At 52.3% G+C, this 15,688-nt stretch overlaps 1 protein-coding gene across 2 annotated transcripts in view; it reads left to right on the top strand.

Moving 5' to 3' along the window:
- The window catches only part of Mad1l1 (mitotic arrest deficient 1 like 1), a 317,552-nt gene that overhangs the window by 195,537 nt on the left and 106,327 nt on the right, over positions 1-15,688 (top strand). For both annotated transcript variants that reach the window (XM_048436907.3, XM_085683370.2), the window contains one exon: positions 9,539-9,627. In XM_048436907.3, the coding sequence (XP_048292864.3) occupies positions 9,539-9,627 (89 nt within the window). The remainder of the gene's footprint in view (positions 1-9,538; positions 9,628-15,688) is intronic.

A 15,688-nucleotide genomic window follows, 5' to 3' on the forward strand; every position in this document is an offset into this window, starting at 1 on the left:
TTCATTCTGTCTCAGTGCCTATCCTTTTGTTTCACTGGGCAGCACATTCTGGAGGGACATGGTATGTAGGGAACCTCCCATGGGGACTGTACACTGTTCTGCAGGCTGGATGGCCAGTTAACTTGCTGCCACTCTGTGGTGTCTGTCATTGTTGGAACAGGCTCTTTGTGACCAGAGGCATGTCATGAGAAGGTCTGTGTACATGACTCCACAGTTGAACCCTCTTGTGGTCCTCCACAGAGCTGATGGTGAAGCTCCTACCTTTCTCCCATTCTGAGTATCTGTCTCTGTTGGCAGGCATGGCATGCAGACTGAGGCAGGTGTCACATTGTGCAAGCATATCCTTGAGCTCTTGCTTCCCTGGGCTTGTTCTGAGGGAACAGGAAGGCTCCGTGGTAGGACATTGGGCTGATCTTGGTGCTAACACAAAGGCATGTAGTACCAGGAAGCTGAAAGCAGCAGAAGCTCATGGGTTTACCATCTAGAAGCCAAGAGCCCAGTGGCCAGTTAGGTTTCTAGGGAAGTTGTTTCCTGGTTCCCAACCCAGCTTTGCTCATTGGAAGCTCTGAAGGAACTGGCCCCATTGCGTGTCCGGTCACCCCACTCCTCATGCCACTACCCTAAAGGGGACAGACACCTTGCTGTTTTGCATAACCAAATTAGTGTTCACTGCCCCATTTTCTACCTGAATGTCTTCCCCTGGACCCTCTGTACCTGCTAAGGGTACACCCTGCACATACCCAATAGAAGGAGCAGAAGCCCCACTAAAATGGGTTGAGAGTCTCCAGTGTGTCCTGCTGGCAGAGCTGTTCACATTGCTTCTGGACCTCCTCAGCCTTCCACTCTGTCTCTGTCCTTTGCATCTGAGATACTGGACTTCCCCAGGCCTAGCCTGTGGGGCCCCTAGAGTGAAGCTACACAGACTCAGTGCATACCCTGCCACTTGCCTTCAAGCTGCTTACCTATCTATCCCTCATGGGGTTCAGCCAGCTTGCTCTGCAGCAGCCCACTCCCTGGGCTGGGCACCTCTGGAGCCGCCAGAATTCCCTTCCCTGGATTTGGAGTGGTGCGCTGTCTGTCCTGGATAGAAACTACAAGCTGGCCTCTCTGAATGCTTCCTACTTGGGTGGGCCATTGCATCCAGGAGCAAGGTGCCTGGTGACTGGCACAGGCTATGCAGTCTCAGGTCATGGGGTACCTGAGACTGCATAGCCTGTGCCAGTCACCAGGCTGAAGAGGAAAGAGAGACTTCAGCTTAAGGCCTCTCTCTCCCTTTACCAAGAAGCAGCACTCAGACACTTCCCTGGGTCCCAGTGGGCCTAGAGCCGAGCTGAACAGTGGACTCCATTCAGAATTCTCATTGTCATCTTAGAGTAACCTCTGGGAGGTCTGAGACATCTTCCCAGAGTAGGCTTTAGAGAGCTGGTGGCAGCCTGAGAGCCCTCCAGAGCCCTAGACCTGGTCCCATCACCACCATCTGTGTACTTGGCCCAGATGGAGACTGCTGTGTATCGAGCATTGGATGACGAAACTGCTTAGGCATATTATACGGATGGGCATGCACACTGGTGCCCAGCAGCGGCTTCATTAATTAGAACTGCTGGCCCAAAGGGCAGGGCGCTGAGCTCCTGCTCTGGTTATTACTTTGTAGAATTAAGTATGACTCCCAGAATCAAAGCATGAACCACTCAAACCACAACACATGATCTCTATTGAGAGTTGTTCCTTGCTGGGGAGGCAGCCACGAGCATCCTTAGAATTGAATCTCAATGATGCTTCAGGGCAGAGAAGAAAGCTGGTGGGGCCTATAGCTAGAGATGCAGGGCAGGGCCCGGGGCTGGGCTGCACAGAGCCAGTGGGTATCTGGGTCCAATGTGGGCAGCTTTCTTGGAAGAGCATCCCTGGTTCTGCTGTCGGTTGAGTTTGTGCCTTCCTGAGCTGCCAGAGAGCTCTGTCTTAAGTGTTGGGGCTCCTCACATGGGGAGGGAGAAGGGGCTTCAGCCACCAGACAGCCTCCTGCAATCCCTGGGGACGTTCATCTTCATCACACATGAGAGGTCAGCTCTCTGAACCAGCCAGACTAGCCAGGAAGATGGAGTTCCAATACCAGGAATGACGGAAGTGCCTGTATTTGTTCTCTGCCTTTTGTTCTTAATTGGCAAGCACACTGCCAACTGAGCTGCACCCTGGCCCCCCTCACCCCATCGCCAAGCTGTGCTTTCTGCTGTGCAGTTAGTTCTTCATGTATTCTGCACACTTGACCACTCTCTGAGCTCAGCTTCGGCGATGCTGCAGCTCACCCTGTAGACCGTTCTCACTCCAGCGTCCTTTGGCAAACAGAAATGTGATATTGTGGTGAGGTCCATGTTGTCTGTTGCCACAGCTCAGAAACCATTGCTGGACCCAAAGCTGGGAAGATTTAGTCCTTCGTTCTCACCCATGTGTCTTTCATTCCATCTTTCCTTTTCTGCAAATTTTCCTTCTAATGACTTTGGTCTCACATTTTAGTTCTGATCCACTTTAAGTAATTTTTAAAAATATGGCATGAGTTAGGGCTCCAGCCTCACTCCTGTGTGTGCATGTATGTCCACTTGTCCTCTCCCTGCTCTGTAGTCTCATTGTAGGTCTCCCATTGATGACCAGCTGGCCATGCTAGTTTGTGTTCATTGCTGGACTTGCTTCTAGCTCAGCCTGTGGTTTCTTCTTTATGCCAGTGCCTAAGTTGTCTTTGTGTCCTTAGGTTGATGTGAACCTTCCAACTTTGTGTCCCCACCCCTGCAATGTGATTAAATCTGATTGTCAACTTCACAGGCTGTAGAATCACCCAGGAGACAAACCTCCATGCATGCTCGTCTTGGGGAGTTTCTAGATTGGATTAACTCAGGGAGGGAGACCACCCAGATGTGAGCGGCATCATTCCCTAGGCCAGGGACCTGGACAGAATTAAAAGGAGAAAGTGGACTGAGCACCAGTGCCTTTCTTTCCCTGCTTCCTAACTGTGGATATGATGTGACCAGCCACCTCACACCTCTGCTCAAGCTTCTTCCACCACGATGGACTGTGTACCCTCAGACTGTGAGCCATATCGACCTTCCTTCATTAAGTTGCTTTTGTCAGGGATTTTGTTGTAGCAACAAGAAAATAGCCATTGCACCCCGTCAGTATCATCTTGACTATTCAGAATCCCTTGCAGTTCCCTATGAATTTTGGCATAAGCAAACAAACAAACAAAACAAAACAAAAAACAGTTTTAGGTGGTGTTTTGTTTTGTTAATTCCCCCCCCCCCCCCCCCCCGTGCATGGAAATCCAGCCCAGTGCTGTGCATGCACTCTGTCCCCAAGTCACACCCCCAGGCAGTGTTTACAGAGTTACAGTGATACTGTAGATCACTTTTTTGACTCAGATCTGGAGACCCAAGCTCTGCCTGCTCCACCTGAACCAAGGTTTCCTGTACGGCAGCCCGATTGAAGTTAGATTCTAAGACTCCCACAGAGACAGTGCTCACCCTGTGGTTCCCTCTTCACTCCTTCAGACCTGACCTGGCCCAAGCAGAGACCCAAGACTCTTTACTTCATCCAGCTGTTAGAACGGGGACCCTATTGGTGTCCCTTCTCCACACCGAGGAGTTGGAGATCACAAAAATGTCCTGAGGAGAATGTTGCCCCACCAGGCCTGCCGGCTTCAGTAAAGCCAAACCCTGAGGTCACCTGCACTTCCTCTCATTCAGCCTCTGCCCGGCTGTGCCCATGAGAGCTCAGATGAGGAACAGAGTAGGGAAGAGCAGAACCTGACAAAAGTTAGGGTTTTAACATCACATCGTGTCCCTGGTCCAAAGGAGGAGTGTGGTGCATCCTTGCACCTGTGATGAGGTGTGCCAGCATGAAGTGTAAGGATGCTTTGATAGCAGAAGCTGATGCGGGTTCTACCCTGGATATTTTGTATCCATGAGCCCAGGCTAGCCTTAAACTCACTACATAGCTGATGCTGGTTCTCCTTTCTCTACCTCTCAAGTGCTGGGATTACAGCATGTACCACCATTCCCCACTTATGTGTGCAGTTTCAGTGCCTGATATATTAGTGGGCAGCATAGATACATGGGACAGGAGAGAGGAGGTCAAAGGGTCTTCGGGCACAGCAGCAGGACTGGCATTTTGGAGTTTGGTCTGATAGGCTTGTTGGTCTCACTGATGCACTGTTTAGATTCTGTAGTAGTCTCTGGTGGGGCTGTTAGGATAGAAAAAGACACAGGCCCAGAAAAGTCTCTGTCATTTGCTCAGGTCAGTGGCAGACTCCCTGCCCTGGTTTAGAGTGAATCCTACCCCACCTTAGGGACTAGTGTGTCCATCATCATATTATCCAGCCAGGCCTGAGATACCCTCCTGCCAGGCCTGGGATACCTCCCTGCTCTCTGCTCTATAGCCCTGGAGCCTACATGGTATGCAATAAGGAAGACAGCATTGGAATAGGAGCCTGAAAGTGGAGGGCCTAGCTAGGAAGAGCAGTCATCCTCATCTTCTACCTATTGCTCGCAGACCTGGGTGAATGTTTGCTCTCGAGGAACCACAGAGTTTTGATGGGCAGCAGGCAGCAGGCAGCATCCCCAGCCCCATTATAAACAAGCATAGCCGACGAAGAGATGTATGCTGGCTGTCCCCAGAGCCTGGTGTCCAGCTACACCCGGGTATAGAGAATATCAGGAGCAGTGCCTGCCCTGCCAGAAGAGTGCCAAAGGGGAGAGCACTCATGTGCCCACTGGTCTTGGAGAGTAGAGTGGGCAGCACCAGTCTCTTTGGGACAATTTGACGGTTTGAACAAAACAGGAGATGGGGCAGCAGCAGGTGGTGAAGCAACCCTCACCCAGCATGCACAGGGCTCCTCTTCACCTCGTTCCCCCCTTGCTTGGCAGGCATGTGCATTGGGGCCCACTGCTCAGCTGCAAAAGAACCCTCCAAAAAGCACTTTGTGTGTGAAATCCTTTTAGCAGGATGAGTTTGGAATCTGGCCCGTGGTTTGAGGCATTTGGCAGGGTCCCTGAAGATGCAATCCAATTAGTCCCATGTTTTCTTGTTTTTATAACTGACTCTAGACCCAGGTTTTCCTCAGTGAAGTAGAAAATAGGTACAGGCTACAACATTCATGCACAACTAGATTTCTCTCCTTCTTCCCTTGTCTACTAGTCCCAAATTTGAGTCTGCTTCCATTGGCTGAAAAGGAGCAGATGCCCCCAAAAGGGAGGACAGGAGTTGCCTCATGAAGCCACGGTCCTAGGCCTAAAACTAGGTGATGGCAAACTGTCATGACACACTATAGGACAAATGTGTGATAGGAGGACTGTGGTTACACTGGGCATATATGTCAGAGACAGGATATGAATGTGTGGGTGTGTACAGGTTTGAAGTATTGGTGGTGAAGGGAAAGGTCTTGGGCAAGGTAGAGGGGTAAGTAGGAGAGCCCCTGCCTAGAATCCCCCAGTGAGGACTGGGGTGTGGCTCAGTGGTAGAGCCCCTGCCTAGAATCCCCCAGTGAGGGGCTGGGGTGTAGTTCAGTGGTAGAGCCCCTGCCTAGAATCCCCTAGTGAGGGGCTGGGGTGTGGCTCAGTGGGAGAGCCCCTGCCTAGAATCCCCCAGTGAGGGGTTGAGGTGTGGCTCAGTGGGAGAGCCCCTGCCTAGAATCCCCCAATGAGGGGCTGGGGTGTGGCTCAGTGGGAGAGCCCCTGCCTAGAATCCCCCAGTGAGGGGCTGGGGTGTGGCTCAGTGGGAGAGCCCCTGCCTAGAATCCCCCAGTGAGGGGCTGAGGTGTGACTCACTGGTAGAGCCCTAGGTTCTGTCCCTAACACTGCAAATAATAAAAATGAAGCCCACTTAGTGTGCTGCCCCTGAAGGAGGTGGCATCTTGAAGAGCTGGGTTTGAGGTGACTTTAGGTCAGAACCTCAGCATGGACTTATTGCTCCAATCATTGGCTTATGCTGTGGGTCAGAAGAAGAGTGGCCAAAGTGGAAGTCAGTGCTGAACAGTGAGGCTGGTGGGCCAACCACCAGGTAGTGGCTAGGAACCTGGTGCAGGTTCAGTAGGGAAAGAGAATTGGTGGGGGTGGGGGTGGCGGTTGTTGAGCATAAACCTGAGGCTGCGGATGCAAATGTTTGGTCTGAATGTTGTGGTGTGAGCCAGCACTTCCCACTCCTTCCCTGCAGACCATGCAGAAATAACAGGAATCAGAACAAAAGGCAAACTTCTGTTTTGCCAAAGTAGAAGTAGAGGAGAACCAAGCTACAAGCAGGAGGCACATGGCCTCTGGTGGAGGACCGGCATTTGTATGGATTGCATAAAACTGTTTGCCAGGGGAAGGTAGGGTAGAGGCTTCGGGAAAAGACCCTGGGAAGGGGAGGATCAGGTAACTTACCTGCTGGTGAGACGCTTCCTGCCAGGTAGTCCTAGACCTTAGGCTGCAACAGTGGCCCGTCAGGCCTTACCTCCTTAGAGCAGGATTCAGGTGCTGTCCTGGTCCACAGGACTACAGTGGGCACTAGGGTGCCTGTTGATATGGCTAGACGCAGGCCACGCTTGCTGTGAAAGTGAGTCTTGAGTCTCAGTGGAGGAAGCAGTGGTTCTAATTGTACCTGTAGCGAGCTTGTGAGATTGACTCCTAGAAAAGTAAGAGGCCTGTTCTCCCTTCCGTGCCACCTCAGGTATGGAGCTGGCTCTGATAGGAGATCAAAGGAAGGAGGCTAGGGAGCAGGATGGAGAAATCCATAGGCAAAGAAGTTGACCCCGAGCTCACAGTTTGTCAGAAAGTGGAATTTAACTGTACTTAGAACCTGGGACATGTGTAGGCCCAGAGCAGCAATGACAGGGCTGAGTGAGGAAGTGCAGCTGTCCAGGAGGAAGGCAGGAGATCACAGAGCACATGGAGGGAGAGCCATGGCAGAGGCCGAACAGCATCGGCTGTGAGAGCCATGTCTGTCATGTGGTAGACGCTGCTGCAGCTCCTGTGAGCAGTTAGAATGCGCAGTATATGCACACCCACAGTGCCATGAGTGCCGGGTAGTGCAGGGTACAGGTGTTTAGAAAGAAGCACCGAGACAGAGTACAACAGAGATGAGGAAATAAAGCAAGGGCTTCTCCACCATTGCCAGGGAAGCTGTGGGGCAGATGGAAAGTCACCATGAAGACGTGGAAGCATATTTAACTGTGTCTTGGGACCCACCAGAGGATTAGGCCTGATAGGTTTCTGCTGCCAATAGAGAGAGCTTATGACTGGTTATGAGGTGTGGGTTACAAGAATAAAAAGACCAAGATGGCCCGCAGCCTACATGGTTATATGTCTGTAAGCAATAGAGTTTTTTAAAGCTCATGGTGGGTTTCTGATGGTCTGTGGATGTGAGGAGGTGATGGAGGCCTGTCCAGGGACAGGTGGAAATGTGGTAAGTCACCATTGTGAGCAGAATAGAAAGGGGGGAGCCCCACTGTCACCTTCATCTGTCCAGGGCCCCAGGGATGAGTGCAACTGACCCCACTGGGGAAAGAAGTCTTAAGTGTACTGTGTTGGAGCCGAGCCACCAGACACACCAAGTCCCAAGGCTTTATTTGGGCATTCAGCCCAGCAGGTGAAAATGTGGCATTCACTGTCACCAACTGTATACAGTTACCAAGCAAGGAGGGTGGCATACATAACTAGTCACACATTCAATGGGACATGTCCTTGGTACAGTCCATCACAGGAAGGTATGGATGCAGCATAGAGCAGGCAGTACTTAGCAGCACAAATGCTGAATAGCAAGACACACAAAAGGAAACACACTCAGAAGACAGAAGGCAGAAAGCACGGGAGCCCAGTGCAATAGAAATTAGTACAGGCAGATAGCAGGATATGAATGGGCTAAACTCTGCTACTAAAAGGAAAAGACTTTCTGATGAGTTCCACTCAGAGTCAAAGAAACTGGAACAGGTGGCTGCCAAGGCCACTGGCATTTGTAAGCATCTGAGCAGGCATCAGCTATTCATGCCTCATCTGAATTCAAGCCAGAAAGCATTGCGGGAAGCGGGCAGATGCGCCTCCCAGTACTGAAGGTATACAAGGACATCTGTACTGCACTCTGTAGGGAGCATGGAAGCACACAGAGAGACAACTGTTTCCATGATTGCAGTACGTGCATGTGTGTCTGACCAGTCTCTCCAAAGCCAGGGAGCTTTACTACTGAGGACTTGCTCTTTATGAGGCCAGTAGGATGGGTCTACAGGTAAAGACACTGCACAAACCTTATGACCTGAGTTTGATCTCCAGGACAATACAGTGGAATGAGAGAAAAATCCCTGCAAGTTGTCTTCTGAACTACACGTCCGCACTGAGGCTACATGTGCATAGCCATGCATGTGCATGCACGAGCACACACACACACACACATGCACACACACACACACACACACACACACGCAGCTCTTGCTGTAGCATCATGCACCATGTAGTCTTGTTACCTTCTCCATCAATAAGAAACAGGAAGTACTTCCAGCACAGCCATTCTCAGGGGCCATTCTATCAGATTCTCAAAACCGTGAGGCCTGCCACCGCACATAAGCCACGCTAGAGTGTGGGGGCAAGGGAAGGACTCCGGAAGTAATCACCGTGTGGCTTGCGCCTCACCATGGAGGAACTGTACCATAGATGACAGTGTCAGTGTGTTAGGAAGAAAAGTCAGCAGCACGTTAAGATGACACCATCCTTGGGACAACGTCGATAGCTCAGCCAGTAAAGTGTTGTGCTGGCACAAGGATGTGAGACCAGTCCCCAGAACTCGTGCAAAAATGTGGGCTTGTAATCCCAGCACTGGGGAGGTGGAGACAGGTGGATCCCAGGAATTCACTGGCCAGCTGCCTAGGTAACTGTCAAGTTCAGTGTGTCCTTAGGCCCCGTGTGCATCTGTTTGGAGGGATGGGGCTGAGGACATGCAAAGAGCAAGGGTCAGCTCCGGGTGAAGCCGCTGGTTGAGCAGCCATCTGCTTTCCCCTGGGCCTGGCTGATTGAGCTTGCCTGTGTTGTCTGTGCCTGACTCTCTAGGGCCTGGGATCTGTCCGGCTCCCTGTCCGCACCCCACCCCTCCCAGCAGATGTGTAGTGTAGCCTGCAGACCATGGCCCAGGACAGGCAGGCAGTTCATATCACCCTGTAGAAAATGCTGTGACGTTCCATCCCTGCAGTGGTAATTCACTGTGATCTCTGTTCACATTGTCCCTCTCTGTCTCTGAGGTTCTATAGCTCTCCTCAGTGTGTGAATGACCAACTGTCTGTCTCCCCACCTAATCTTGGATCAGGAGCATGGGGAAAGTAAACACTGTGTTTACCTGACTCGGAATGCCTTGTGGCCTGGGGATCTAGGCTATGGGATTGTCTAGCCAGACGACCATCTTTCCTATCTGTCCAGCACAAACTAGGCATCTAGCCTGGGGATGTTCAAATACAGACTTCTGGACTTTGGGGATGGAGCAGGGACCTGGGCTGCGGGTCTTTGTATAGGCTGACCACTTACCCTGTGTTTCCTTATAGCTGGAGATGGAGCTGAAGATGCTGAGGGCCCAGACAAGCTCAACTGAAACCAGCTTCCCATTCTGCAAGGAGGAGGTGGATGCACTCAGGTATGGCCTCCTCTCTCAGCCACTGGCTGCCCATGCGTCACTCCCTAGAGCTTGAGCAGAGCCCATCAGAGACCTTGCCTGTTATGTTGTCTGCTGAGACCCTTGTTTCCAATGGGCTAGGCCTTTCTAGTATCATGTCTCAGGTCAGCACTGACAGCTGTCCCCCCAGCCTTGGTTCTCCACGCTCAAGAGGAGCAGAGACTCCTGTCAGGGTGGCCATGGGGACCTGCCTTGCTGCCAGCAACATGAGGCACCAAGCCTAGCATGAGGGGCACACAGCCAGCAGTGAATTGAAGGAAGCGAGCAAGCATCTTTCAGAGACTGCCTCCCAGAAAGACGAACAGTCTGGTCAAGCTTCAAACTTCGGGTGTGATTCTTTGCAGGGCACCTTTGCCATGTGCTTATGTATGTGTGAATGCTTATGCATATATGTGTGCATGTGGTGGGGTTTTTCTGCAACTGTCCCCCACCTGAATTCTTGAGATAGGGTCTCTCACTGAGCTCTCCAGTTCAACTGACCTGACTGGCAGTGAGCTCTAGGGTCTTCCTGACTCTGCCTCCCCAGCACTGGGGACTTCAGGCACATGTCACCACACCCAGAACTGCCATCAGTTTCTCCCCTGGCCTGCCGTCCTAGCTTCTGCCTGAAACGACTGTGAGATGGCCATCACCCCTGCCCTGACATCTTGTCAGAGGCAGCAGAATGAGTTGATCGCCCCCTGCAAGCCTTCCTCCTGCTTTGCACTCAGAACTTGACAGCCTAGGAGCTGCTATGGGGACCTAGGGAACAAGAAAGCCTTGTAGACACTGAGTGGGGTCTTGATGAGGTGGCATAGAACTTGGGGGAGGGGAGGCAGTCTTCTCAGGCTGGTCTCTTGGTGTCCCAGAGACTGTATGGGGGTCCTGCCCCTGTATGGAATTGGCCTTGGCTCTTGGTAGACTCTTCTGACTTCTGCCTCTCTTTGGGTAATGACTGGTGACCGACTCCCTGCTTTGCAGGGCTGTTGAGGTCTAAGTAAGGAAGGCTTACCTCTTGACACCTTTCCCAGAAGCGCTCGTTGTATAGGTCCGAAGTCTCTTAAGGGCTAGAGGTTTCCTCTCATTGCCAAAGTACTTCTCATACAGACCCAGGCCCGGAAAGTAGCTCTGCGGGGATAGCAGGCACAGAGCTGTTTGTTTGCATTTGTCCCAGCGTGGCATGTGCTGTGCACTGTAGGGCAGAGCGGAGTGGATAATTGACTGGCCAGCAGAGCCACACACTCTGTCTTCATCAGCTCATAGCTTAATGGGGGCATTATTCACATGGACTTGTGGCTGTTTAATTATGGGTGGTGCTGTGAGAGCTGGTGTCTGGAGATAGGGTTCCTGGGACATGCATCTGGGTGCAAGAGGAGAGTGCTGGTGCCGTGGCTGAGTGTCTGGAGAATTGGTGTGGCCCGGGCAAGTAGTGTGATCTTCATTCTGTGAGTGATGGTGAGCCATTAGGCATTTTAAAGTAGAAAAATGGCATGATCTGATTTGTAGCATCAGGCATTGCTGGCTGCCTAGGCCAGGCAGAGGAACTTGGCAAGGCCAGGCAGCCGTGCCCAGGCCAAGTGCTGGGAAGCGTTCATCGTGAGACTCAGCCAAGCTGGAGAGGCTGCTCCTGGGCAGACACAGCGAGCACTGCCACTGATGCTTCACAACATCTATTCTGTGATAAGGACCCTTGCGGGCGACTGGCTAAGGGTGGGTCTAGTGGACCCGGAAGCATATTCCATGCAGACTCTGGGTCCCTGAAGTCAAGGACAGCAGAGTTGAGGCAGCTTTCCTTTGCCTCTGACTGGGAGGTGCTGGTGAGAGGTGCTGTCTCTAGGGCTGAGGAGATGAGGTAAAGGGCCTGCTGATCTGCAGTCACTGCCCTACAGGGTTCTTAGGGCCACACAACTCCGTGTCAGCTGGTGGGCAGAGGACTTGGATTTGGGTGTGGGCAAGTGTCAAAGTCGTAGTGTTGGCCAGGTGCGTGGCCCCAATGCAACTCCATTCTCCTCATACCACGGGCACTGTGTTGTCTGAAGGCCTGTCCTCCCCACGGCCTCTTGTGTGGTTGGTGGGGGTGTGGGCCAGAGTGCATCAGGTTTGTGGGGAAGAGAGTCAGGTACACTGCAGGTCTGATGAACTTTAAATTTTGAAAAGGGGCTTTGGTACTAACATCGTCCTCACTAAGATCCAAGCCTCCTGTTCACATGTCTCCTAAGGAGAACAGCGCTGTGAGTGAGGTGCCTGTGTAGCTGCTAAGAACCAGGTCCGTGCATCTGCAGGGGCTGCTGCCCACGGCTCTGAGGTGCTTCTGCTTTCCAGCGGAGGGAAACCGGGGCTGTCCAGGTGGCACCTGTGAGCTTGGCGCATGCGCGTGAAGAGGTCCAGATGAGCAGGGCTTCTGTGCAGTGAACTCAAATGGAGCCCATGCTCTGGGTAGCTTCTTGAGGCAGATGACTCAGGCTGGACCAAGCATGCAGGTCTTCTCTCCCTGAGCCTGGCGTGGGTCTCCTGAGCCCTGTCCCGAAGGACAGCTGCTTACTATACCTGTTGGCGGTGGTGGTCTTCTGCCATCTCTCATCCTTTGTCAGAACTTACTTTCTTTTGCTGTGAGAGACATCATGGCCACAGAAGCGGCTTTGGGAGGAGAGGGTGTATTTGGCCTCTGTGTCCCAGTCCTCTCCCAGTCCATCAAGGGAATCCAGGTCAGGATTCAAGCAGGAACTGAAGCAGAGACCGTGGGCGAGCACTGCTTACTGACTTGTTCCTCGTGGCTTGCTCCTCTTGTACCTTCCAGCACTTCCTGCTCAGGGGTAGCACTGCCCATATCAATCACAAATCAGGGAAATGCTCCACAGACTTGCCCACAGGTCAGCCCGATGGAGGCAGTTCCTCCACTGAGACTTTCTCCTCCCAGATAACTCCAGCTTGTATCAAGGTGACTAAATAAATATTCTAAAAACAAATACCAGCACAGACCTTTGTTGGCACTAGCATGCTTGGTTCTACTTGTCCTGTTCTCCAACCTTTCAGCTCTGTCAGACACTGTAGCATTGTGCCTCGGTTTCTCACAGTGCCAAAGTAGAGTCAGTGTATTGTTACCTTGAGCAAAGGGACTGTGCTATGCATGGCATCTTGCTTTGCTGGCATACCACACTGGGACCCATTGTGCTGTCTTTTGGCTTGAGGGTACTCAGAGGGGTAGCCCACTTCCACTGAGGAGCCGGGTCTTTAGACCTCTGTTGCTGCCCCAGTTCCCCTTGGAAGGGACACTGACCGTGTGGATTCTGAAGTTTCACTTTCCTCCAGCTGGGCAAGGGGGGGGGGGCTTATTGAGGCTGCCCTCTTGAAACAAGAGTCCTCTTCTCCTTTTGATCCCTCTCCTGAACCTGAAGTGCCTTTTCTACTGGTCCTTCATGAGCTCCTGAGGAGGGCCACTTCTGAAGTGGTTGACTCAGAGGAAGACAGTTGACATGAAAGCCCTGTCTCAGGTCAGCCTGCCCTTCACTCTAGACCATCACTGCAAACACAGCCAGCTAGCAGATGCAGAAGACAGGGCAGGGTAGCCGCTGCTACCCAGCACACTGTGAGGATGGTCTATAGCCATGTGTATTTGCATAGAGCTATTGGCTACACATAAGGGGCCCAGGGCTGGGGCGATGGTTTCATGGGTAAAGAGCTTGCTATGCCAGCATGAGGGGCTGAGTTTTATTCCCAGGACCCATGTTTGTTTGTTTGTCAAAGTCAGGTATTGTGACGTATGTAATCCTACCCCTGGGAAGGTAGAGACAGAAGGCAGGAGACAGGAGGAACTCTGGGACTCACTGGTCAACGCATCTAGTTGGTAAGCTCCAGGTTCAGTGAGATATCATATCTCAAAAGTTAAGATAGTGAGGGGAAGATGAAGACACCTGTTGTTGACCTCTGGCCTCCACAGGCATGCACACATAGGCACAAAATTTGCACAGATGTTTGTATTGTATCTGAATTGCACACACCTGTGGCATTGGATGGTCCTTCCATGAAGCCGGGAGCACCAGTGCAAAGCTAAGTGGTGGCAGCTGAGGGCCTCTCGCCTGGAACAAATCTGGGCTCGCTACTTTCCACTGTCAGACAGGAGCTCTGACAAATCCTAAATGTCTGCGGGTTTAGCAACTGGGTAGACTGTGGGCTTGCATGTCTGGGCCAGAACCTGTTAGTCACACTCCACAGCCTCTCTCCTTTCCCAGCCCTGTTCACCGCCTGCGGGGCCCCAGCCTGAGCAGGCATTCCCAGACTCTGGGGGGGGGGGCGAGGGTTACTGTACCTATTGACCTTTCTCGGGGAAAGCAAGAACTCCACGGCTGGGTCACCCTCTCCAGAAGAGGGCTCAGCAAGTTGCAGGAGACCTTTTGTTTGGGCAGCTTGTCATTGGTCATTGTGTCTTCACAAGGGGGGCTTGTCTGGACTGGGCAGCCTCTCTCCTCGTGGTCCATCTTCCTGTATCTGCAGACCTGTATATACTTGGTGGATTGAGGGGGCAGAGGTGGAGGCGGGTGCCTGATAGCAGTAGACACTGACAGAAACACCCAAAACTGGGCCACACAAAGACGAAGAGGCAGCCTAATCGTAGGTGGCCTCTGTCTGCCCCTTGAGTTGGCCAGGACCTGGAAGGGGCCATGTGCCCACCAGTGCTACCCTCCCTGTCCCATCAGAGCAAAGCAGCAGCAGTGTGAGCACAAGGCTGGTGCTCTGCTGGGAGGGCATGGCTTCAGCTTCTGCCCATGGGGGCCGGAGTCAGCTGAACCCTGTAGGGGAGCCTTCCTCACATCCACCAGTGTTGGGGCTTCTCTGTGCCGTTTTGGAATGTGGAGGGCCTTCCTCTGCTTTCGACCCCATGCTGCTGCCTATGCTAAAGAGCAGAGCTCAGGGATGCAGGCATTGGGTTGGCTGCAACTGAGTGACAGGTGCGCACTACTCCCTGTGGTTGCTAGGATGAGCAGACATGGACCAGCACCCATCAGAGTCTACCCTGTGTTTGTGGAGCCCTTTGTCCCCATACCCTTAGGATGCACCGGGAAGGTTCCCCGTTATTGGCCATGTCTTTGGTCATAAAACAAACACTCACAAATCCTAAGGAATCAGGTACAAGAGAGATGGCTCAGTGAGTAACAGCTCTTGCTCTATGAACACAAGGACCTGAGTTCAAACAGGTAAATATTTAGGCATGACTGCATAATGCCTGTGTGAAACTCCAGTGGCATAAGACAAGAGGATTCCTGGGGCTTGCTGGCCACCAGCCTAGCTTGGGGCTCAGTGAGAGACCCTGCCTCAAGAGAATAGCTGGAGACTGATAGAACAGGACACCTGATGTCCTTCTCTGGCTTCCACATGAATTGCACTCACACACACACACACACACACACACACACACACACACACACACACGCGCGCACACGCACACACACAGACACATCCAAGGTGCACAGAAAGTATGTCATCTGGCCACAGCCAACTCAAACTAGACATCAGTAACAGAATGCAAGAGGAAAAGCTATCTCCCTGTGGAAATTACCAGCATGCTTCTGAACTGCCTGCGGATTAGACAGGAAGTTTGGAGAGGGGGAGGAACAAGTGAACGCTGATGAAAACACTCTCATCAGATCAGATCCACAGAGAGAAGAGAACCCGCGGCACCCAGTGTTCCAGCTGACAGAGCAGAGGCCCTGGCTCCGCCACCAGGAGGACATGGCGAGCAAAGGAGCCCAGGATGAGGAGGAGGAAGGAGGTAATGAACTTGAAAAAAGAAACACAATTGAGAAAAATGCTGAAGCAAAAGGCTGTTTTTCTAGGGCAAAAATCCATAAAATTGACAAACTGCCAACAAAAGTGACACGTACACGGAGAAACAAATGAACGGTATCAGGAATGACACGGGGACACTGCTATATGGAGAGCCTGTGGCCACTGAAGGATATCACAGGAACTCCAGCTTCCACTAGCAGGTCCACACGCCCCACAGAACCGAAACCTCGCCCCTGCATGCTGCTCTGCTTGTAATCCC

Source organism: Myodes glareolus, chromosome 2 (assembly GCF_982192425.1).
Source record: "Myodes glareolus chromosome 2, mMyoGla1.1, whole genome shotgun sequence".
Lineage (NCBI taxonomy): Eukaryota > Metazoa > Chordata > Mammalia > Rodentia > Cricetidae > Myodes > Myodes glareolus.